Genomic DNA, 21,799 nt, shown 5'->3' with positions numbered 1-21,799 from the left:
AAATAGCACTAGGTCCTGTTCTAATGCATCATATCAGGAAATGATAAGATATAGTTTGACACTTTCTGAGAAGGCAAACACAGTCAGAACAAAAACTTATTCTGTGGCTTCTTAGTGTAAATAATCAAGCATCTACAGTTACCTGCTGTGCTACAGTAATCAAACTTCTGCTGTTATAGCTGGAAGTTGTCTGCTGTATTTCTGTAAGATGGGTAGAATACACCTCCGTTGATACTTAATCCTTTTTTTTTCTGTAGGTCTAATCTATCTTTACTGGAAATAACAAAAAAGTGCCTAGAATTTTGGAAGCTGCATTGGGCTTTTGTGTCCCTTTTTTGTGTGTGTGTGGGGGGGGGGGGGTTGAAAGAAAAACATTTTAGATCAAGAGTTCTATTACATCTACTTATTAATTATATGGCTTAAGGTCCAAATTGTCCATAGCAGTAGAATTCGTCATTCAAGTCAGGCTGATAAGAGAGAGGAAAGTGAATATATTCAGTAGCCCTCACTGGTGGAAAGAAATGCATCTTTCTGGGAGGAAAGTGCAAAGGGGAGAGAAAGTGACAGAAAGAGCAGAGTTCTACAAAGAAATTCTGAAGATCACTAGAAGCAAAATTTTTGAAAGCATATCTTTAAAAGAACTTTCTAGATAATGAACTCCTGCTCTGCTGTTTTACTCTATATCTAAGGAGAGGTGAAGTATCCTGGAAAAAATATAATGGGGGAAAATCTAAATTAATATTTAGACAATTCTTTATAAGAGATCAAATAAAGTACCGGTCTACTGTCTAACAGAGAGAGAAAGATATTGATAGGTGATGCCAAGAAGTTTTCAATATCATTTCTCTTTCTGTCTTTAGTAAAAAAGTCAACTGCTGACTAAATTAAGATCTTAAACTATAAGAAGGAAAACACAGTCTAGAAAGTGCTTAGATAAACGTACATACTTTCAGCTCTGGCCACAACTTCAACTGTTTTATTTAGAAGCTATTTGGAGCAATTTCAGAGCTGCTGGCTGGTGTATAAGTGAAATAACAGAAAGGTAGAAAAGAGCAGAGAGGAAACGGTGAATTATAGAACTGTCAGGTTTAACTTGAATTCTTGGAAAAAGAAAACTAGAGTAAATATAAAGATGAACTACTTTTAAGTACTTAAAAGGTAACAAAAAGACAAAAATCAGTTACTAAGTAACATGAATTTCTCAAGAGCAAAGACTGTGAAACGAGTGAAGTTTCTGTTCTCAACAGGTAATAAACCTTTAGGATAAGGAAGAAGTAGATGATCTATATATTCTGAGTGCATTGGCATTTTTATAAGCAAACCAAGGGAACATGATCTCAGTGAAACTACTACTAAATGGTACATAACTCACTGAACAAAAAAAAAAAAATCAGAAGAAAGGGATTAGTGATTCACTACAGTGCGTAAAAGGGTTTCATTGCAGTGTTCTGGGCCCCCCAATAGTCAATGATTTTCATCAGCGACAGGGATGATAGAATAGTTAATACTGTGATTATATTTGACGAAGAAACCAACTTAGGAGAGATGCAGACAAAAACTGCAGTAATGGTCTGGAAAAGAAAGAAGATTCTGTCGAATGACGACAAGTGTCCTCTTTGGCAGTCATAAACAAATGGATACATACAGATTGGGAACACGTTACTGGGCAGAAGTCGGCAAAAAGGGAAATGTGATTCAGAAATGTATTGGCGTGGTGGAAAAAGAAAGCTCCATGCTGGGGTATTTGGACAGGGACTCTCCTTGTGCATGAAACGATGCAAGTCCCTGCTGTATGCCAACGCTCTGAGTGCCCCAATGGTTTCCTAACTTGCTGACCCAACTGCCCAGCTTGATCTCAGACCTGCCTCACAGCTAGAGGCTGCCTGGTGATCACGAGGCTGTGCCTCACCCTGGTTCCCACTGCTGGACCCACTCAGCTCTCCCTGTGTGGCTGCGGTGAGACAGCACTGCTGCCTGTGGGTGAGGTCGCTGTCTGGCCTGCCCCGCTGTCACCGTCAGCTTCCAGGTGTCTCCGCTGGCTGGCAGGCTGCATTCGTGCCATTCCCCCAGATGGCCATCCCAATGGGCTTCCACATACCAGGAAGGCTGGGGATTAAGTCCGGAACAGCAGGCACTAAGACTGACCAGAGGTTTAGAGACATGACCTCTGAAAAAACATGTAGATAATTGAAATGGTTTAGTCTAGAAGAGACTGAATAAGGACACCTTAAGTTGCCAAGGATATCAAAGGTATTCAAAAAGGAAGCAGATAAGTTGCTTTAGAAAGAGCAAAAACTAAGGGGCTTAAATTACATCAAGGGAAGTCGGAGCTTTCCAATAGTAAGGAAACTGAGGCATTAGGATGATTTGCTGGATGGGAAGAGTTTAAGAATTCCCACCCTGGAGATCTTTAGGAATAAATTAGACAAATCTCCATAAAGACTGCTGTCAAGAGTCAAGCTAATTCTGCCTGGGGGATAAAGACTGATTGAATGACCTCTTTAGGTTCTTTCCAGTTCTGGTTTCTAGGAATCTTTCTGCTTTGTGTGCTATAGTGCTGTCATTTTGTCTTTGTCAAACTAAATTTTTGTTGTTGTCAATCTGCTGTCTTTTGTTGTAGCCAATCTAAAAGATTCTTGTCTTTGAAGTCTCTCCTTAATTTTAATTTTGCCTGTATGTATCAGAAAAGTTGATTAAAAACTATTAAACTAAACCTAACTGAAGTTATTTGAAATGTGATGTTAAGATGTGTACCTGCCATACAGACTCACCGTGTGACATTACTAGAATCTGTGTGTCACCAGCCATAATCTGTCTCCCAAATCCCCCTAATATTTATTGCTTTAAAGGATTCATGACTCTGTAGAAGAGTATATAGTATTGGAGAGCTGTAGTTATTTGGATTTTGATCATGAAAGAAAGAAAAAAATCATTATTGACTATAATGTAGTAGTTGCCTATTAAAAGCCTAGAAGAGGCTAAGGCAGACACGTGCATCAAGGCTCATATAGGGTATACATCTAACGCTGCAAGGTCTGTCCACTAGGAACCATCTGAATCAGGACTGATCTATGCTGACTGAGCTGTATTTGGTCCTGCTCTTAGAGCAAATCCATCTCAGAGAAAAGATATTCTTTATAGCTGAGATGAAATCTGCTTTCATGGCCTATAACAGCCCTGTTGTCAGCTTTGTCACGTTACTTTTTGCAATAAACAACCTAATATGACTGGGTGGGGACCTTTGTAGTGTCAATAATTTTTTAAAATGTACATGTATTTTATTGATAACAAAGGAAGTGGATGGTAAGCGGAAGGTTAACTGCTATTTAAAAGTTTCCACTACAAATTAAATTGATCCCAGCTGATGTATACAAGTTTTTCCTGTTGAAATATTTTTTTAAGTCTTCAGAAAACATATTTTCTGTCAGAAAATCATTATGATATAAAATTCAAGGCAATTTATAATAATGACTTTTCAGTTGCCACTAGGGCTTTTTGAGGAATATTCAATAAAATCTTACTTCATCAGAAAATACTGATATGATGGGATGACAAAATGACTTTTGGCCTAGGAAAGATTTCTTTTTTTTTTTGCTTATTACTTAGTTGAGAAAACTTTGCAATAGATTTAAACTGTTGAAACAATTCACTTCAGACTTAAATAACAGAAAGTCATAAATCTGTTGAAATTATTTCACCCTAGAATTTTTATTCTAAATATGGAATAATTTGTTCAGAAATTAATGTACAAACAGTCTAAATAATCTTAACACATTCTTACACGTATGCTTAACCTTCCTTCAGATTATGTGTACATAAATACAAGTTTTGACTTGTTCCTGAGCTAGACGGAGAAAAAAATGGCACCTTAACTTCTCACAGGACCAGAATACCATTTCCCAGGTTGCAGCTTTTGTAAGATCAAGAAATCTGCTTGTGAAAATGAGCAGTCTTTAAAGAATGCACGAGCCTTCTTAAAGTCACATATGCGTCATTTCCCACTCTTTAATTTTGAAATATTGGGGTTTTAAAACTTGTGGAGAATAATTTTGTTATGTTACAGAAATCTAATTGCCGAAGTTCTAAGCGTCTTTACTAACAATTACTTAGTGCATTGTGATCGTTGAGAAACCAACCATATATGCAAAGGGAGACAGCACAGAAAACTGCTGTAGTTGGGACTGGTTACTTCAATCCCACAGTAACATGTATTTGTTAGAGCAGATGGTCATAGTAAAACACTTTCCTGTTGTATTTGATGAGGCAATAGCATCATTCTTTTTTCCTGTCCATCATCCAAGGGTGATGATTTTTCCCTGTTAATATTCCTTGTCTACACTGTTCACCTACGCTTTTATTAGTTGTATCTGTTTGTATACATATTTGAGTATCATAGGAAATCAGAGGGCACAAGCAAAAGTAGGATTTCGTTATGACAGGTTTTGTGTTATAAAAATGGTAACATACTATCACTTCTGTCTCAAAAACCAAAGCAGTAAAGTAGATTGTATATTATTAATATAACATCCAGTTCTTATTAGTTATCTTTATTTCAGTTATAATGGTGAGTTGGCTCTCCAGTCGACTGCAAGGTCTGACTGTGATAGACAGCGTATGAACATATATAGAAGAGTGCCTCTTAACACAAACAGTTTCAAATGTAAGTTAAAAAAAAGAGATAGATACTAGAGGTATGCAGAAAACAAACAGTGGAGAGAGCAAGATAACAGTGAGACAAAATTAAGCATGATAGATATTGATAAGATTATACCCTAACTCTTGTTGTTACCAAGATATTCAAAAGCCACTAAGATATTCAAAGGCAGTATATCAAAAAAAGTAATTCAGAAGAAAGCTAAAGAAAACCAATGAGGCAATTTTACATATGACTGTGATGTTTGTACATGGGGAGATTTATATTAAGGGACCAAACGTGGCTCTACTAGGAATAAAGGAAGTTTCCCTTATGTCTGGCTGACTGCTTGTGAATCTTATCACAAGATTCACCCCCACTAGTTTAAAAGAGTGACAGCTGCTCACTTCTTTCAAGGTTTAATTTTAACTCATGATATTACAGACATTTAGATAAACCTTAGGCCTCTAATTCAAACTGCCAGCTCCACTGCTAGATAGTGGAGAGAAGAGCACGTATGAAGAACAGGTCATCTCATTCTTGAGCAGGTGTCTAAGATAGGTCTAATTTCCTGTCATGAAATGCAATATTCTTCGGTGAGAATAGAAGCCTTGATAAGCAGGTTATGCTACATGCTGAGCTGTAGTCGGTTCAGATTAGGTGAGGTGAATACTGATCAAGCAAGAAAGAGAGTAAGGAACACGGGCAGCCTTTGGTAGATTGAAGTGGCGACAGACTGAGCAATTATATTAAAAAATAAAGGATATATGAATAGATATAAATTCAAATAAATGAGCAGATACATTCTAGAGAACTCCTGATACAACTTTCTAGGAAACTATTTTAACTGTAGGGTCATTATACAAAACATAAGTACCTCCTCCAGTCATATTTTAAGAGTACCACAACTTCAGTCCTTTCAAGGAAAAATTGCAGGCATATATCTCTATGTATGTATGTGTCTGTATGGTCTGAGCTCAGAGCAGATAGATGGGTCAGTCCAAGCACATCAGCCCAGAGGTGACCCCTGTGAGTGTTTTTGGCTGACTGTAGGAAAATCTCTGCCCACCATACAGATGCAACTGGCACTTGACATGTACCGAAACACATCTACGAATCACTCAGGATTCTGCATGGTTTAGTAGGCAGCAGGCACCTGATACTTACACCTAAATTACCTGCCAGATAACAGCACTTTCTTTCAGGTTTCTCTGTGGTTTTGCTTTCTGGGAGCAGGCGGAGTGGTGGGCAGGAGAGGTTTAGTCGTTAGTAAATGTACTTATTCAAGGAGAAATTAGCGACCCATTAGAGTGTAAGGGTCCTAGTGATAGTGAAAATATTTGCTGGGTTTTTAATTAACTTATGAAACAAATTCTGATACTTGTTCCTTCCAATCTGTTTAAGTTTTTCCTAGCTGTAGTTTTAATGGTGACCATTTAACTTTTTCCCCAGAATAACAGTGAATGAATGCACATCAAATCCTGCTGGCCCTGACGATAACCCTTAATGTGAGGTTCCAGCTAATAGTTTCAGATGTACCTGCCATCCAGAATACAAGGAGCCACGTAGTGAAATCCCCATAAATCATTGTGTGGATGGACTATGTCAGAATGGATCACAATGTGATGATATCCCTGGCGAGTTTAAGTGTCATGATCTGACTAGTAAAAATCACTTTTGTCATGAGGCATTTGGGTTTGCCAAAAGGAAATGTCTGAAGAATACAAATGCGACATTTCTGGAAAATGATTTTAAATACTCTGCTGTTAAATTTCTATTATCTAAATTCATAAAGTATCTTTTGAGAACCTGTAAAAGAAAAATAAACAGACAGTTACTCATTAATTTTTATAGGAAATAGCATATTCTTAAGTATTTCTACCGAATCTGTTTTGCTGATAAACTTTATACAGAAAAAAATTTATATAATATTAGAATTGGGCCCTGAAACCATCACCCCTGTTTTTCAGCATAGTATATTAGCTTCAGTGATACCTGTCAATGATCCAATACTTTGATAACTAACTCAAAACGTCAAAACACAGAAATAAAAACATACTTAGGTAATGATCCTTATTTACAGTCTTTAAAGTTATTACGAGCTTTATTTTTAATGTATCAAATAAGAATTTATATTGACTTTTCTATATTCCGTAATTCCACTTGGAGGAGAATGTCATATAACATGTAGCAGTTATAGGTATATCTATGTATTACTGTTACCGTTACTGATTAATGTTCCCATTTTACTTCTTTATCTTATTTTTTTATAATTTTAGGCAGTACTTCAATAAGCAGATGTTAAAAATAAGCCAAATATGCTTGAATTTTTAATAGCAATCAACAGGATGAAAATTTCAGCTATGTCAAAACATTGTGCGGCTGGTGTTTGGGATGGAATAGAAACATAGCTTGGAGACACCTTTCTGCATCTACTGATTTAGAAGCCGAAGTGACTGCATGCGTAGGGCAGTTTTAATATGCATTGTCTTGTATTTATGCCTCTAAGGTTTGTTATACAAGCCAACATTTCTAAAGAACAATACGTTTCAGCAATTTACCCTGATGGTCAGAAGGTGCTGTCTTACCGTATGTAACCACCCGTACAAAAACTAAAAATTCTTCCAGGCCAGGAGCACTTCAGTGGTGCCCTAAGGACATGGTTTACATTGCTTTTAATTTGAAGAGTATGTCACACTCTGTCCAAATTTGGTGGAACTTTTTATTTTCTGTAATAATTTAATCACACTGAATCTGCACTTAAGAAGTGTTGTAAAACTAGGGTTGTGGCTAGATGTTAAAGCTACCGCAGTACATTGTAGGAATTTAGATTTGTTTGAATGTCTTTGACCAGAGATTTCTTCCTTTTTCTCATTGTTGTGTAAAATGCTGATGAATGCAAAGTCAGATGTGATGTAACTCACTAGCACACTGGACTCTTATCTGCAATACCTATGCTACTTATGCAACACATTCCATTATAAATCTTTTTTTGAATGAGATGTGAAGTTCAGATCTTCTACCAGACTTGGTATCCAAGTTTGTGAGACATTGTAATGAATTATTTTTAGCTCGGTGAACCAAATCCCTTGTTTAAGTCTTTCGTGGCTTTTCATGCTGTAATTGTTAAATTATAATAAATTGGTCCAGTCTCTTTTGATCTTTTCTGGAACATTATTTTTGCAAGAACCTAAAAATCTTTTGGAAACTTTTTCAGTGGTCTCTGAAAGAGAAAATAGAAAGCTTTATACAGTTACAGCAAAAAAGTCTGAACTTTGCAACTCAGTGTTTTTATCCAGCACACACGAAGGTTTATATTTATTACTGTTTATTAGATTTGAAACCAATTGCATTTCAGTAAAACAAAGAATATTTACTTGCAATTACTTACTGAGCAAGTTCTAAAATAAAGGCCCTATGTCTTCTACTAGCCCCATAATTTTTTTGTTGGATGATGGCTTTAGAAACTGTCATGCCTTTGCCAATATGCCCTAAATGTAAAATTTAGATTCAGATTTTATCTTTGAATTTGTTTTTTTATTTTTTATTATGTGTTTCAATAGGAAACAAGGACACTTAGTGTTTCATAAGTTTAGGTTTCTCATTAACTATGAGTTGATTGTCAACTCTTGTAATATCTGCTTTGTAACAGAATTTAAAGGGCAATTTTGGGTTTTTTTTTTTCTTGGTAAATATAGGATATTTTCTTAAAGATAGGACAGAACCTCATGCTAAAAATGTGAGGGCTTTTATCTACAGTCTTCTTACCAATATTTCAACAAACTTATAAATATCTGCCTAAAACAACTTGAAGAAATTGTGACTCAATTAACTTTTCATGAGGAGCCACTGTATCTTGAATATTTTTGATTATTATTGCAAATATGGCCTTATCACACAGTAGTTTTGCTCCATTTAGAATCACTTTGTATGTGAAACTGAAACACTTTGTCCTAGATAAAGTTTCAACATATAAGAAAATGAAAGTACTTACCAAGACCGGAATTGGTCTTGTTTGTCTATTTTCTCACATTTAATGTGATGATAACATTTTTTCTCTTCTATTGCTCTGTTTTTCAACAGGTTTTACTGGTCAGTTTTGTGAAGCAGAGGTTGCTGGCTGCCTGTCACAGCCATGTGGAGCCTTCAGCATCTGCAATGATACATTGGGTGGCTATCTTTGCTTCTGTGCACCTGGTTTTATAGGTGGGTCCAAAGATTCTTGGGTTATTGGTTAACATCAGTTTAAGTTAGTCCTAAATGACAGAAAACAAGGTAATTCAGAAGTAACAATTTAGCAGTGTCTCTCTCACTCAGGTAAAATTAAACTTTTGATTTCTGGCACTCAAGAGCTGTGTAAAAGTATTCAGCCGTAAAAAATACCAACCTCAAGGGACTATTTCCACTCCAATAACTCTTCCTTCCTATTTTTTTAGACAGGCGTCTGTCTTACACTGATGAGATTGCAGCTCATGTAGCCATATGCAAGTTAGCCGTAATTTATATACTTTTTGCTTACCATAAGAGTACAGCTGCAGTAACAAGGACCTCAACTGCCAAATATGTATTTAAGATCCTGGGCAGGCTTAATTCTTCATGCTTGAACCCATCCTGCAGATCATTGTCATTCATACCTGACTAGATTAAAATTAGTTTAGATATGTTAGCCTACTGCCATTATAATTCCAAACTGCAGTGTTAAAAATGACTTTTCTAGATTCAGATTCAGATCTTCCTGCTCACCTGCAAGACAACACAAATTGCCTAGGCAGTAGGTAGCCTCCACAGCGCAGACCCCTCCTGGCTAACTGCAGCGACTTTCACTGGCCTCCTAAAGCAGGAGCAGACTAACCTTACAGTCTCCCTGTAACCAAGGAGGACATAGGCAACCAAACAGATTCAGATCTTGTGTAGAGTCAGTTATGTCCCCCATATCTCTTAAAATGTTGCTGTCTCCTAATGTCAGCATCCATTTAGATGAAATAGCTTTTAATGTAATAACTGTCATGTTTGTAACTGCAATCTAATGAAATGCTGCATCTTATTGTAATGTTTTGTTTCTTTTAATTTTATTACCAAAATCTGAAATATAATTGCTTGATGTTACTTATGATAAACTCTTGGCAAAGTCTTATTTTATTCAAGTTTTTATTTAAAAGCTTAAACTCATATCTACATAATATTAGATTACTCTTTTTAGTTTATACTTCCTCTGTGGCCAAAAAACAAACCCAATCCTCAAAGCCTCCGAAAGAATCAGGAACTTTTTTCCTTTTCTCTTAAGTAATAATAAATTTGGAGCCAATATTGCCTGTGTGGATAATTCATATATAAAATGCAAAAAAAAATGCTTTCTAAATTTTATTTTACCTTGAGGGCAAGAAAAAGCATTAGGCACATCTCTTCCTGACTAGAAATCAGCTGCTGTAATTTTTTTTAACCTTCATATCTGACGATACCTGCTAATATATACTTTTCTGAATATTGATTTTTTAGTGAAAGTATTTTACTCAGATCTTTGAACACAATGGAAACCTTTCCAAATATTTCCCATTGAGATCTTCAGAGCAAAACTGAAACTTAATAAATTAATGAAAAAGGATATTATAGAAAAAGTTTGTGATACCTTATTATTTGGTCTTAGAAAACACACTTGCACTTTTGTCATGTTTCAGAAAAATCCAAGACTTTACTGCCCTTAAAATAATAAAAAATACATTTTTGACCCAATCTATAAATGAATCTATAAAATCCCCATCATGTCTTTGTTGAACATTAGGTCTTACATATACGTTTCAATTTTGCTCTTAAGCAACAAGAAATAAATTCCCTGGAGACAACTGATGGCTCATTGATAAAAGTTCTCTGTACCTAACCTCAGTTATTTCATTTTGTTGTTGCTGCTTGCACTGGTGACTCACCAGTGACATGTTCCTAATGAAGTGAATCCTTCACTTATTTCCAGGTAATAACTGTGAGATTGAGGTGGATGAGTGTCTTAGTGACCCTTGCCACAATGGAGCCACTTGTGTTGATCATCTGAATGCCTTCAGTTGCGTCTGTCAGGATGGATTTCAAGGTATTAAAGGAGCCATAAAACTCCACCTTCATAAATCTGCTGTGAAGTTTACACTAGTATTTACATTTCAGATTAGGTGCATGTATATTTATTTTAGCGTGACTTGAAGTTCTAAACATGAAAATTCTGTGTAAGTACATCTTGAAAAAAGCTATCCGCTATGTTCTCATGGCAGTATGGAAATAGATGTTTTCTGCTGGCTGGTGGCTTACTTATTAGAAATGTGTAAGCTGGGTTCAGTGAAATTTTGCATATAGCATATACTGTTTTCTACAAGCTTTTTAAACGGTTGGCAGATTTAATGTAACAGAATTAGAGAACAAACCTATGTGGGCAAGATTTTTTTCTAGGCATATTTGTACAATTTATATGAGAAATGTAATCACTTTGGTAATTGCATGTATTTTTATCTGCAGTTGTTCTTTACTTTTGGCTCAGGTTGGGAATTTAAAGTGCACCCATTTTCTTTTTAAACAGCATGGATGTTTAGTTATTGAAATATGAAAGTGATATGTAATTTAAATATCACAGGAAAACATATTAAGTTTCTACTGCAAATGATATTCTGAACAACTATAACTTGCACAGTTATTTATTACAATATTCAAACGTTCCAAACTTTGCAATTTTCTGTCATTTTTCACTTATTCTTCAAATGCTAAAAAATTAAGTTCATTCAGAAATATATGTAATAAAATATTTTTAGATTTTAAGTATCTATGTGGCTATGGTAACAATATTCTAGGCTACAATAAATGGTTTCCTTGTCTACATCAGATTTTTTTTTTTCCATTTTCTGAGCGTGCATCTGTTGCCTTATCATGAACACAAGGAGAATTTCCTCTCATGGCATTGCAATGCAGTCTATTATATTTCAGTGTAATTTTTTTTCTGTTCTTCTGTATTGATATGAATTAGTAGGATTCACAGGAATCAATTCAAAGACTGGTAAGACTGTACTTTTACTCCTTTTGGGAAATCACTGAATAACTTAAACATTAAAAATATCGACATACAGCTATAGATGCCCAAATTTGAATATAAAAAGGCTGTCAAATAGATTGCAGTAGGTGAGTTATATTCAGTTAAAATAAATGTAGGCATTTAATTATTTGTGCTGTGTAGTAACTTCTCCCCCTTTGCCTGACTGTATATTTATAGGCACAACTTGTGAAACAAATATAAATGAGTGTCGTTCTTCTCCATGTCTTCATAATGCAACATGTGCAGACCTTATCAGTGGCTATGAATGCATCTGTCTACCTGGCTTTACTGGTGAGTGGTATTAGTACTAAACCTTGTTTTCTACAGAAAGGTAGTCCACAAGGCATCCATTAAAAACATTACTGACTAAATTGCTTGTGTTTCCCTCTCATTTCTCTTTATCTATCTGCCCTGGTCTAATGTTTCATTTGCATCCCAGCAAACTAGAGCACTGACTCCATCTGTAAACTAAACAGCACAAGATAAATTATTCTGCATCCAAAAAGCCTTGAAAGCTTCCACACACAAGGAAGACTAGTCAGCATTTAGCAACTCAGAAGTAACTTGTTATGTATTTGTAGTGAGGAGAATTAAATGGGTGCTGACATTAATAAGTGTGGGTCTTTATTTGGCTGATTAATATTAGTTTTTCTTCACAAGTTGCTTGAGATTCTTATGGTGCAAATAAATTATAAATTGGCACCTGCTTGTCTTACTAAAATCTTCAAATCTTTTGTTTCTTTTCAAAGGGGCAAGATGTGAAGCAGATATAGATGAGTGTGCTTCATTTCCCTGCAAGAATGGAGCCACCTGCATTGACCAACCTGGTAATTACTTCTGCCAATGTGTGGCTCCATTTAAAGGTAATGAACACCAAGGGAGAGGGGAAAGCAAACATAATTAACTTTAGAAAGCATTTCTGTCAATTGTCTGCACTCATTTCACTCTTCCTACAGCATTATTAGTCCTTCATTTTCTCAAGCAAAGCTTTTAAAGTGACCAGTCAATTATGCCTTAGGCTGCAAGTAATGTAGAGTAAACTTTGTTTATACCTCCTGTAGAAGTGCATAATCAGCTTGTTAACAGAATAAGATTATTTGCCAGATGAGAGGCATGTGCTCATTGAGTAGCCATCCCAAACATCCATTGTTTTTCTACATATTTTTCTCTCTAATTTGATTATTTGTGGCATTCTGAAATTTATTTTTCCACTCTCAGAAAACAATTTAAGTTATCTTGGAATCCATAAATTGTGTTTGATTACTTCTGTTTATGGTTTTAAAGGGAATACACTTAAAAAGCAAGCTTTAATGTAACCATTTTCAAATACATTTTGGGGAGTTAATTTTAAGTGCTCACTGCTAAAACAGTTTAAAATAACAGTGTTCTCAAGCAAATCTGGTTTAAAAAATAGTCTCAGTTAAAGGGGCCTGTTGATTTATAAATTAAATATAAACATATTTTTCCCCCTACAGTTCAATAATGATGCATATTTAGGAGTCCAGAGTAATCATTAAAAGACAATTTTCTTAGTTTCTTGAGACAGCAGGGTTTTTCCCCTTTAGGGAAGATGGTTGCATTAAATTCATCATTCATGAGAAAGAATGAGCTCTAATGTTTGTTCTTATTATTTTAGCTAATGATCAAAATCTAGTTTGTCATTTTTATTAGCTTTAGTTCATGTTCTGATGAATAAAAATCAGTATAATAACAAATCAATGAGTACGGCAGTTTCAGAATTGCCTCTCCTTAGAAAGATGCGAAACCGTTTTCAGCACATGGTTAGAAATACTGCTCTCTTCACTTCTTATTTCACAAGAAATCAGATTTTCAGAAGAGTTCAGTATTCATTTTGATACTTAAGTAAACGATTAAAATTTCAGAAAGTCAACATTTCTGCAGTCATCCTTCCAGAAGCTGGCATTTTCTAATACTGTCGATAGTCAGGTTAAACTCGTCTAGCAAGATTCATAAATGGTAACTGAGAACTTCTGAAACTGTAATATTTGTAGTGCAGGATGCTTAGAATCTACAGAATTCCTGTTAAAGTAAATGGTCTCTGAGACTGTTTACTACTTTATAGCTTTGCTCAGCACCTTTTCAGATCAAATTCTTTCACTGATTTTACCTAGATTTCTGATGGTATTAGTGAAAGCAAAATTAGGGCTGTATTTAAACTCTACCTCAGTCTCACATCATCTGTTTATTTAGTATTAAACTGCTATAAATGTAAGCTTTAACCAATTCACAGTAAGCCAACACAAATAATGACTAGTTAAACTATTTTTTTTTAACTGTGAATACATTCAGGTTACCATTTGTGCACTAATTCCAGCTTACAGAATTGCTTTACTAAAAAAATGAACACGTTATGAATGGTAAGAACTATATAGGTATATCTGATTTATTTTGGAAATATTTGCATAGAATTTCTTGCTTACTTTTCTCTTAGTGGGAAAGTAAAAATTCTATGTTATGAACTCTGCCATTACTTAGAAAGCGGTTTGGAGTAAGTCTCATTTCCCTAATACATTTTAATGCCTTGATTCTTCAGTCACAAAATCTTACTTGAAGAGTATGTACCACTTTAAAGAAGAACGTATACCACTTGATAAAGATGTGTACAGCAGCCTTCTGCTATATAGGATGTAGAATTAAGGAATTCAGAACATAATTTGGATATTCAGGTACATTCATACAAAAGGTAGCCTGGCAGGCTAAGCCAGAAATGGATTTTATGTATAAAAATTGATTTGCATTTATTTATCTATTTGTCTTTCTCCCTGATCCCTCCAACTATTTTTATTTGTTTATTGTAACAGGAAGTCTATGCATGATTGCAAACAGAAGTCTTAAGATAGTTGTTTGATTTCCCCTTTTCCTTTTTCTTCCCCTCTATTTCCTCTATATTAAAAAGACAGAAACATATTCACCTTTTTTTTTGCTTTCTTTCCATTTGCTCTTCTTTTCAGCATAAGTATAGCTACTTCTCATTTGTGTGTGCTGCAAACTTTTTGATATCCCAGCTAAGTACTTTTATATTTTCGGGTACTTTTACATTTACATTAGTCCTAAGTCAATATGAAAATTCTTCATATATTTTATTAAGGTATACCTTTCTTATTTTTTTTTAAAGCACGTACTTTTCTATGTTGACAAAATGTTTTAGCTTGTTCCATTGGCTTCTATTGCGTAATGGAAGACATCCCAAGCTTTCAAGAACCATAGCGCTTGGGCAGTGATATACACTGGGATTTTTCTTCAAATGTTTGATAGTCCACGCTGTGCAAATTAATGGTGCAAGCCTGATGTGTGCATGATGTGTTAGCCTTCTTGTGGGGCACGGATTATTTTGGAAAATCTGATATCCATGTTATTATCAATGCATGGGGATACTGGAGAAGAACTACTTGTTCTGCCACTGTTGCTGGGACTCTAATAGTTACAAAGCTAATACATTCCTCTCCATCAGTATTCCCCTGAAAGAGGATTTCCCCACAGCTGGTGCAGATCACAACTCTTTCTATACCATGTAATATTTCACTGGAATTCTTGTCACCGGAATTGTTACCTGTGGCTTTTTCTGAATATTGTGCCAAACTCAGCCCAACAGCTCAGAGCTCCAGTAGATACTAGCAGTCCAACTATGCATAACTCAGAAGGAAACTGAAAAAATGTATAAGACTTCCAGATATGACATGACAACCTTGTCAGCTCCTAATATTGTTCTAATCATTCAATATGATAATTCCAATCTGTTGTTCCCATTACAACCAAATTCCTTCTCCTGTGGAGAAGAAAACGGAATTTCTGTTTTCCAGAGTCATAGGGCTATAAGTCATAGGTCCTGATAAGATGTAAAACAATGGACTTCAAAGTACATATACTTTTATATCATAATGCTTTGGGCCTTGGTTTGGGGGACCAAGATTTGGTTAAAGAAACAAAATAACCTGTACCAGGTTATTTTATCACTTAAACTCCTATGTGAACCCACACAGGAAGCCTAAAGGTTATGGAGGTTCACTGGGCATGTGTTGTAATATGGTCAAATGAAAAACAAACAAAAAAAAGATGTAAAGTATCTATCTATATGCATATAATATGATTTTGTGATTTATCACATAGGTATCTACTCCGCATATACTATATGTGCCTGTGAATATGTTTTAATTTCCACAATAAGATGGTCCACTTTTGCTGACCGGTTTTCAGTTTCTATCTGCTTTCATTTGTGTTCTGTCATTGACTTGTATGGTATAAATTTCTATCATACCTCACACTTAAATAGTGGAATGCTATTTACCATATTGACATTTATACGTAATGTAGGATAATGTTCTCTTCATACAGAGATTTAACCTAAATATGTAGAGAAAGTGAGAAAGGTTACTTCTACTAGGTTATAACACATCAGTCCCTGCAAATATGCTACTATTCTAGAAACGTTTGCTGTTCTATCTGAGGTACAACACTGATAGTCATGACTTTTAGACAGTTTTTATCAGAGAACATTCTGAAGCCGAGTTATTTGGAAACAAAGAAAGGGGATCAGCTTGTTTTCTGTTGTATTCCCTCCTGGCAAAGTATCTGTTGGAACTCGGAGCACAAAGGAAGATAGTTTTGATTTGGGTGCAGGACAAATCATAAATTTAATATTAGCAACAGGAGATGGACAGCTCAGAAATATATTTAGCTACAGTTTTGGCCAATATATTGTCACTGATCGTCTTTGGCAGTAATATATCTATTACAGTGTTAAGTAGTTCTTTCAGTGCTCTTATGAGGTTGATTCCATTATAGTATCCTAGCTGGGGAGTTATTATAATAACTTTTCTATTATGATATTGATTTTACAATTGGAGCCTTTCTATAATAGAATCACACTTATTATAGAATTGGTATTGAGTGTTTCAGAAAAGAGCAGAGTGTGTGAGAAGCTTATTGTGAGGTTGTATCTCATTTAGGGGTCCTAACTGTTTCATGGAAGGTAGAATGAAAGCTGCCAGATCTCTTTAAGGAGATACTGTCTTGTCCCATTAAAAATCACACATGATTAAAGAATGCTGCAGTTCGTAAATTTTATAGTTCCCAGTGGTATATTTTATCTATATTTACCATGCTGTTCCTTCCATGTGGAAGCATGTTAAATACACAGCTGAGATTATTCACTTTATAGAGAATAATGGCAAGCACAACTTGATAATGATTATATTTTGAAGTCAACATACACTTTAATTTTAAATGAAAGTGAGAAAGGCTCCTTATTTTTTAATGGTAAGGAGTTAAAGAATATTTTTCCAAACCTCAAAACTACCATTTTTTCCAGTCCCTTGCTGGTCTCCATTATAATTTAGAAAAGTTATATTTTTTGTCATAACCTATTTATTTTGTTTTAAGGCTGAAAAATACCCTGTATAGTCTTCCATCTGTGTCAGCAAAATCAGAACTGTCTTTTTGGATTGCTAGAGTTTTATTTGTTTTATTTAGTTTTAAGTCTTCACATATCTTAGAGCTGGATGGGGCCATAATTTTTTAAGAATTATTTGGCTCTTGCTCAGTTCTATGAAGGGAAAGGGAGGTATGCTCATAGTTTCATTTGCTTCAGTGGTTTGAAGATATCCAGGTAGAAGACGTCCGCTGCTAAACTCTGGTTTACTGCTTCTTGGTAAAACCAGCCAGCTACATAGTAGATGAATCTTTCTTAAATTTCAAGTTGTTCTATCACTACGTATCTAAATCCAAGGCACCTCAAGGTGCTTTGACCCAGTCATTAGCCCTTCTGTGCCCTAAACATTTCTGATGCCCTGTAAGAACCTTTCAGTATATTTTGGTGCCCTTCTAACACCTAGGTCCATAGCTATAAATGCAGGTTTACTGTTCCCAGCCTGGCAGTGCTAACATTTTTAAGTACTACACAACCACATCAGTGAAGCTAGTCATACCTATTAGATACATCAGTCCTTGCTGAGGGTTTATCAAAATAGGATCATCCCTGTATCAGACATGCTGCTTTTCAGAATTCTTAGCATATAAAAGGAGAATGATGCCACTACAATCTTCAGACCAGCTCATTTTTACAGAAGATAAAATAGGTCTTATAAGGCTGCTTCATCCTTAATAAGGATAGAAAAGAAGGAACAGATCTTGTACTCCCACACGAGAACTGTGATTTTTTTCCCCCCATTTTCTACACTGGGAATAAAGAAAAAGGCGGTCCAAAGACTTTACCAACGTTGCTGTGAGCCAGTCTTCTGCTATTCCCAAGGAATGCTCAGCAAGGAAAGGAAGCACAAAAATGTGCCTCTCAGGTAGAGACTGTATATTTTGATACATAGTAGCCCTGTAATAGTTGAGAGGTGATTTTTTTTTGTTTATTTAAAAAAAAAGAGCTGTTTAGTGACTTGTTTTCAATAACTGGAGCAAAGACGTTTATCCTTTGATCCAAATTATCACATGACTCATTTAAAAAAATGCACTGTATTTATTTAGTCTAGATACTGCTAATAGGTATGCCCTTTTTAATCAAATATATTTAATTGTAAAGGAAACTTGAAATTCACTTCCAAGGAAATGTCTACTTATTTGTTGCAGCCTTAATGACACATGTCTCCAAATGTGTTGCAATTCAGATTAAAGCAAAAATGGTAATTGGCCATTAAACATGTTGCAAAAGAAAGTAAACCAGTGAGAAAAGCAACTCAGCAGAAAAAAAAAATGCTTAAGTCTGTTGAAAAGCAGGAGTAATAATGGAGTTTTCAGCATAGGACACTATTATGGGAACAGCTAATTACAAAATAGATAATAAGTAAGAAATTTAAGTGCTCATGAAGGCAAAAAGATAATGGAGCAATTAGTTTTTTCAGTGCTCATAGGCCAAATCTCAGTCTCTGCAGTGCCAAGATCCATGCAAAAATGTAGTATTGCAAGACCTGTGTCTCTCTGTAGCATATCTCTGTGCTAGAACATAAAAGAATATCTCCTGTTCAACATCAGTCTCTATCTTTTTTTGTCACTCTCTTGGCACTGAGCAGCCAAATAAAATCTTATTTAGGGGAAAAATGAAACTGGTGCACAGAGCTATATATGGCACTTGGCATTACATAGGAGCTTTTTGTGGGTAGAGAAGCACAGAGTGGCCATGTTTATGATATATGATCTTAAAAATATGTGTTGGTTCTAAGCAATAAAGCAAGGTTGGTATGCATGAGCTAAAAGGCTATGTGATGCCAAAGTTGGAATCAGTATGGAGTAAGTCTTGCTGTTAGCCTATATACTAAATCATGGCAGAACTTCTTTGGAAAATTTTCTGATATTTTGACTAATCTTGCATTTCTAAAAATTGCCATCTAGATACAAAAAGACAGGTGTTTTTGTCTCCAAAATGAAAGAATTCTCAGAAAAATTCTGTTGCCTAACCGTGTCTAATGTCAGTGTAGATACATTTGGGTATCTGAGACATCCACAGGGGTCTGGCAGATATGACAAGATCTGCAGAAAACCCAAGGCCATCCAGGGCAGCACTGAGAACCCGAAGGCATCTCAAAAGCCACTAGTTGCTTAACTGTATCCATAGAAATTCACTGAGGCATATAAGGTACTTTCAGGTCTGCTTTCAGTTTGCACCTTGGGACGTACCTTGATCGACAAGAAATATTGTCTAAGCCTTTATAGCTCTGCGTAGTCTGGGAATATTGCACGTGTAAATCCAGTCACCTGTAGCAGATAAGGGGGTGTGAATCTTACTAGTCATTATGTGAGAATGGTGTATGAGTACCTTGGTTTCATGGAGGAGATCTAAGTTACACAGATGATAATAAGGTATATTCTTTGAGAATGAGAAGCTCTGTGTGACTCTGAAAGTTTTCCAATAAGTATGTGCAAATCACAATTTTTCAAAGGCTTAAAGCATGATTTTTTTTTTCCTGGCTCTCCTCTAAATTATGAGGGTATTTGAGTTGTTCAAAGAAAAGTTTATCAAGTTTGGAGTATTTTTTGGAAGGGAGGGTTGACTGGTGAAATAAATGTTTGAAGTTTTATTTTTATAAATGTTTATAAATGGCATTTTTCATGCAGGGTTACCTGCCGACACCAATCAAAATAATGAAGTAATAATCTTGATATCACCTAAAATAAAAAATGTCAGGCCAAATCCTTGTAATCTGACCAATTTTACGAAACTGAAAAACAGGATCTTGAAATGGAATGGGGTTTGGTAACCTGAACTGTACTATAGCAGCCATTACTATATCTGTAGATGGTATCGACGTGTCCTAAGCAATGAGGAAAAATGAAATTTATACTAGCTTTCTGTATATTTTCCACATATATCAGTAATTTCTGTTGAATTCTGGTTCAATAACCAATGATAACAGACAACAAAGAAAATAAAAGCATTTCCGCATACTTCAGCAGGAAGGAAATTTCTGGTAATTGTTTTCCTTAGTAGCATTCTTCTTTTTTTTTTTTGCGAGAGAGTGAAACATGCTTTTATGTTGAGATACGAAAAGCACAAATATGGAAATAGACTTGTATTTTCATTGTTCAGTAGTTATAAATTTATTAAAAGAAAAAATGCAACTAAATAATATCTTCAACTTCTGGTTTTTTTTTCTATTTTTACAGAAATTTATACAGGTATGAAGCAATAGTATATGCATCTCTGTGATTTTCATTTTAATTTTGTGATGTGGGTCTGCCTCATGCTTTGACTCAGCATTGTTGCATGGCCTGCATTATAATATACAATTAAAGATTTTTTTTTTACTTGAAAAGTGCTAAGTATTGCTTTTCAAATATTCTTCCTTAAAAAAAAAAAAGATTTTCAGTTTGTATGGATTTCACAGAAAATGCCTTTTCACAGAATATGTATAGAATTACAAAGCTGTATCTTTCACAGAAAGTAGAATTTGTATTCCAAGGAAAATAAAGGTTTTGCTATGAACTTGAAATGAAAGAAAAGGCTTGTTTTATTTTTAAATTGGTAGAGTGATACTTTGCTTATTTTCAAGTAATATCAATATATGCATGCATCTTCAGGTATTTATTTCCTCCTATCCACTTCCAATGTACCTCAGGCTTTTATTTGCGTGTACTAGCCTTTAATCACCAAGGCTGTTGAAGTGTTTATGTGTTTGTTTGTTGTTTATGCTACAAACTAAAATAATGGCAAGCTTAACAGTACACCTGAACTTTTTCAAGTTATAAAAATGACAAGTTTGAATATTTAATAAAGATATTTTAATATTTAAAGTTTTATAGTTGCAGGGACCCCAAATCTTAAGCACGCAACTTACTGCTTATTAGTGCCCCCATGATTTGTCATTATATTATGATATGCTTATGAAAGCCTTCGGGGGGTAATTGATTTCAAATTAAAATAATTAAAATTAAAATAGTTGTATCTCCTAGTTTCAGAATAACACCCTTTGGAAAAATAGAAAGTTATGTATAGATCGGGTGGAGGGTTGTGGGGATTATTTCTGTTTATTTTCGTATATAGCTTTATAGTTCCTTGGTATACTGGTGTATCTGCCACAACAAAATACATTTGTACTTTTCTTTAATGGCACTCAATTTACTTAGATTTGCCCTGAAAGACACAGTGGTTACTGACTTTAACGTTACAAGTGTTTTTTTAGCTCTGCTGTTAAGAGGTCAGTTATAGAAAAAATGAAACTTAAAACTGCTGCAGAAAATGTTGTAATAATAAATTAAAATAATTGACAAACATGGAAAACATCTAAGAAATAGATATTTATTATTATTATTATTTGTTTACATAAGTCATTAATTTTTACTGCAAACATAAAATTAGTTTAGTGCCATTTTGAAAAAATGGTCTCTCTGAGGGTTCTGAGCCTCAGAATTATAACCCAAATAGTGTACATTTAAATAAAAACATCCCTGAGTGAATATGAACTTTTGAAAAATGTCTCATATATAAGTCCTATAAAACTAATTTATATTTCTTGCATTTTTGGTGAAAAATAGAGGGGTAGATTTCCTCCCTGTTCTTTCCCTATTAACATCCCTTAACCTGATGTAATTTTCTCATTTCGTAGAAGCAAAATGCTGTTAACTTCATTCATATGATATACATC

The 21,799-nt window shown here is 34.9% G+C and overlaps 1 protein-coding gene across 1 annotated transcript in view; it reads left to right on the top strand.

Moving 5' to 3' along the window:
• The window catches only part of EYS (eyes shut homolog), a 1,042,686-nt gene that overhangs the window by 369,964 nt on the left and 650,923 nt on the right, over positions 1-21,799 (top strand). Inside the window, exons 17-20 of the mRNA XM_068937477.1 lie at positions 8,717-8,839; positions 10,599-10,712; positions 11,874-11,987; positions 12,446-12,559. Coding sequence (XP_068793578.1) covers positions 8,717-8,839; positions 10,599-10,712; positions 11,874-11,987; positions 12,446-12,559 — 465 coding nt within the window. The remainder of the gene's footprint in view (positions 1-8,716; positions 8,840-10,598; positions 10,713-11,873; positions 11,988-12,445; positions 12,560-21,799) is intronic.

Source organism: Struthio camelus, chromosome 3, assembly GCF_040807025.1.
Source record: "Struthio camelus isolate bStrCam1 chromosome 3, bStrCam1.hap1, whole genome shotgun sequence".
NCBI classification, from domain to species: Eukaryota; Metazoa; Chordata; class Aves; order Struthioniformes; family Struthionidae; genus Struthio; species Struthio camelus.
This window is presented reverse-complemented; position numbering and strand designations above follow the sequence as displayed.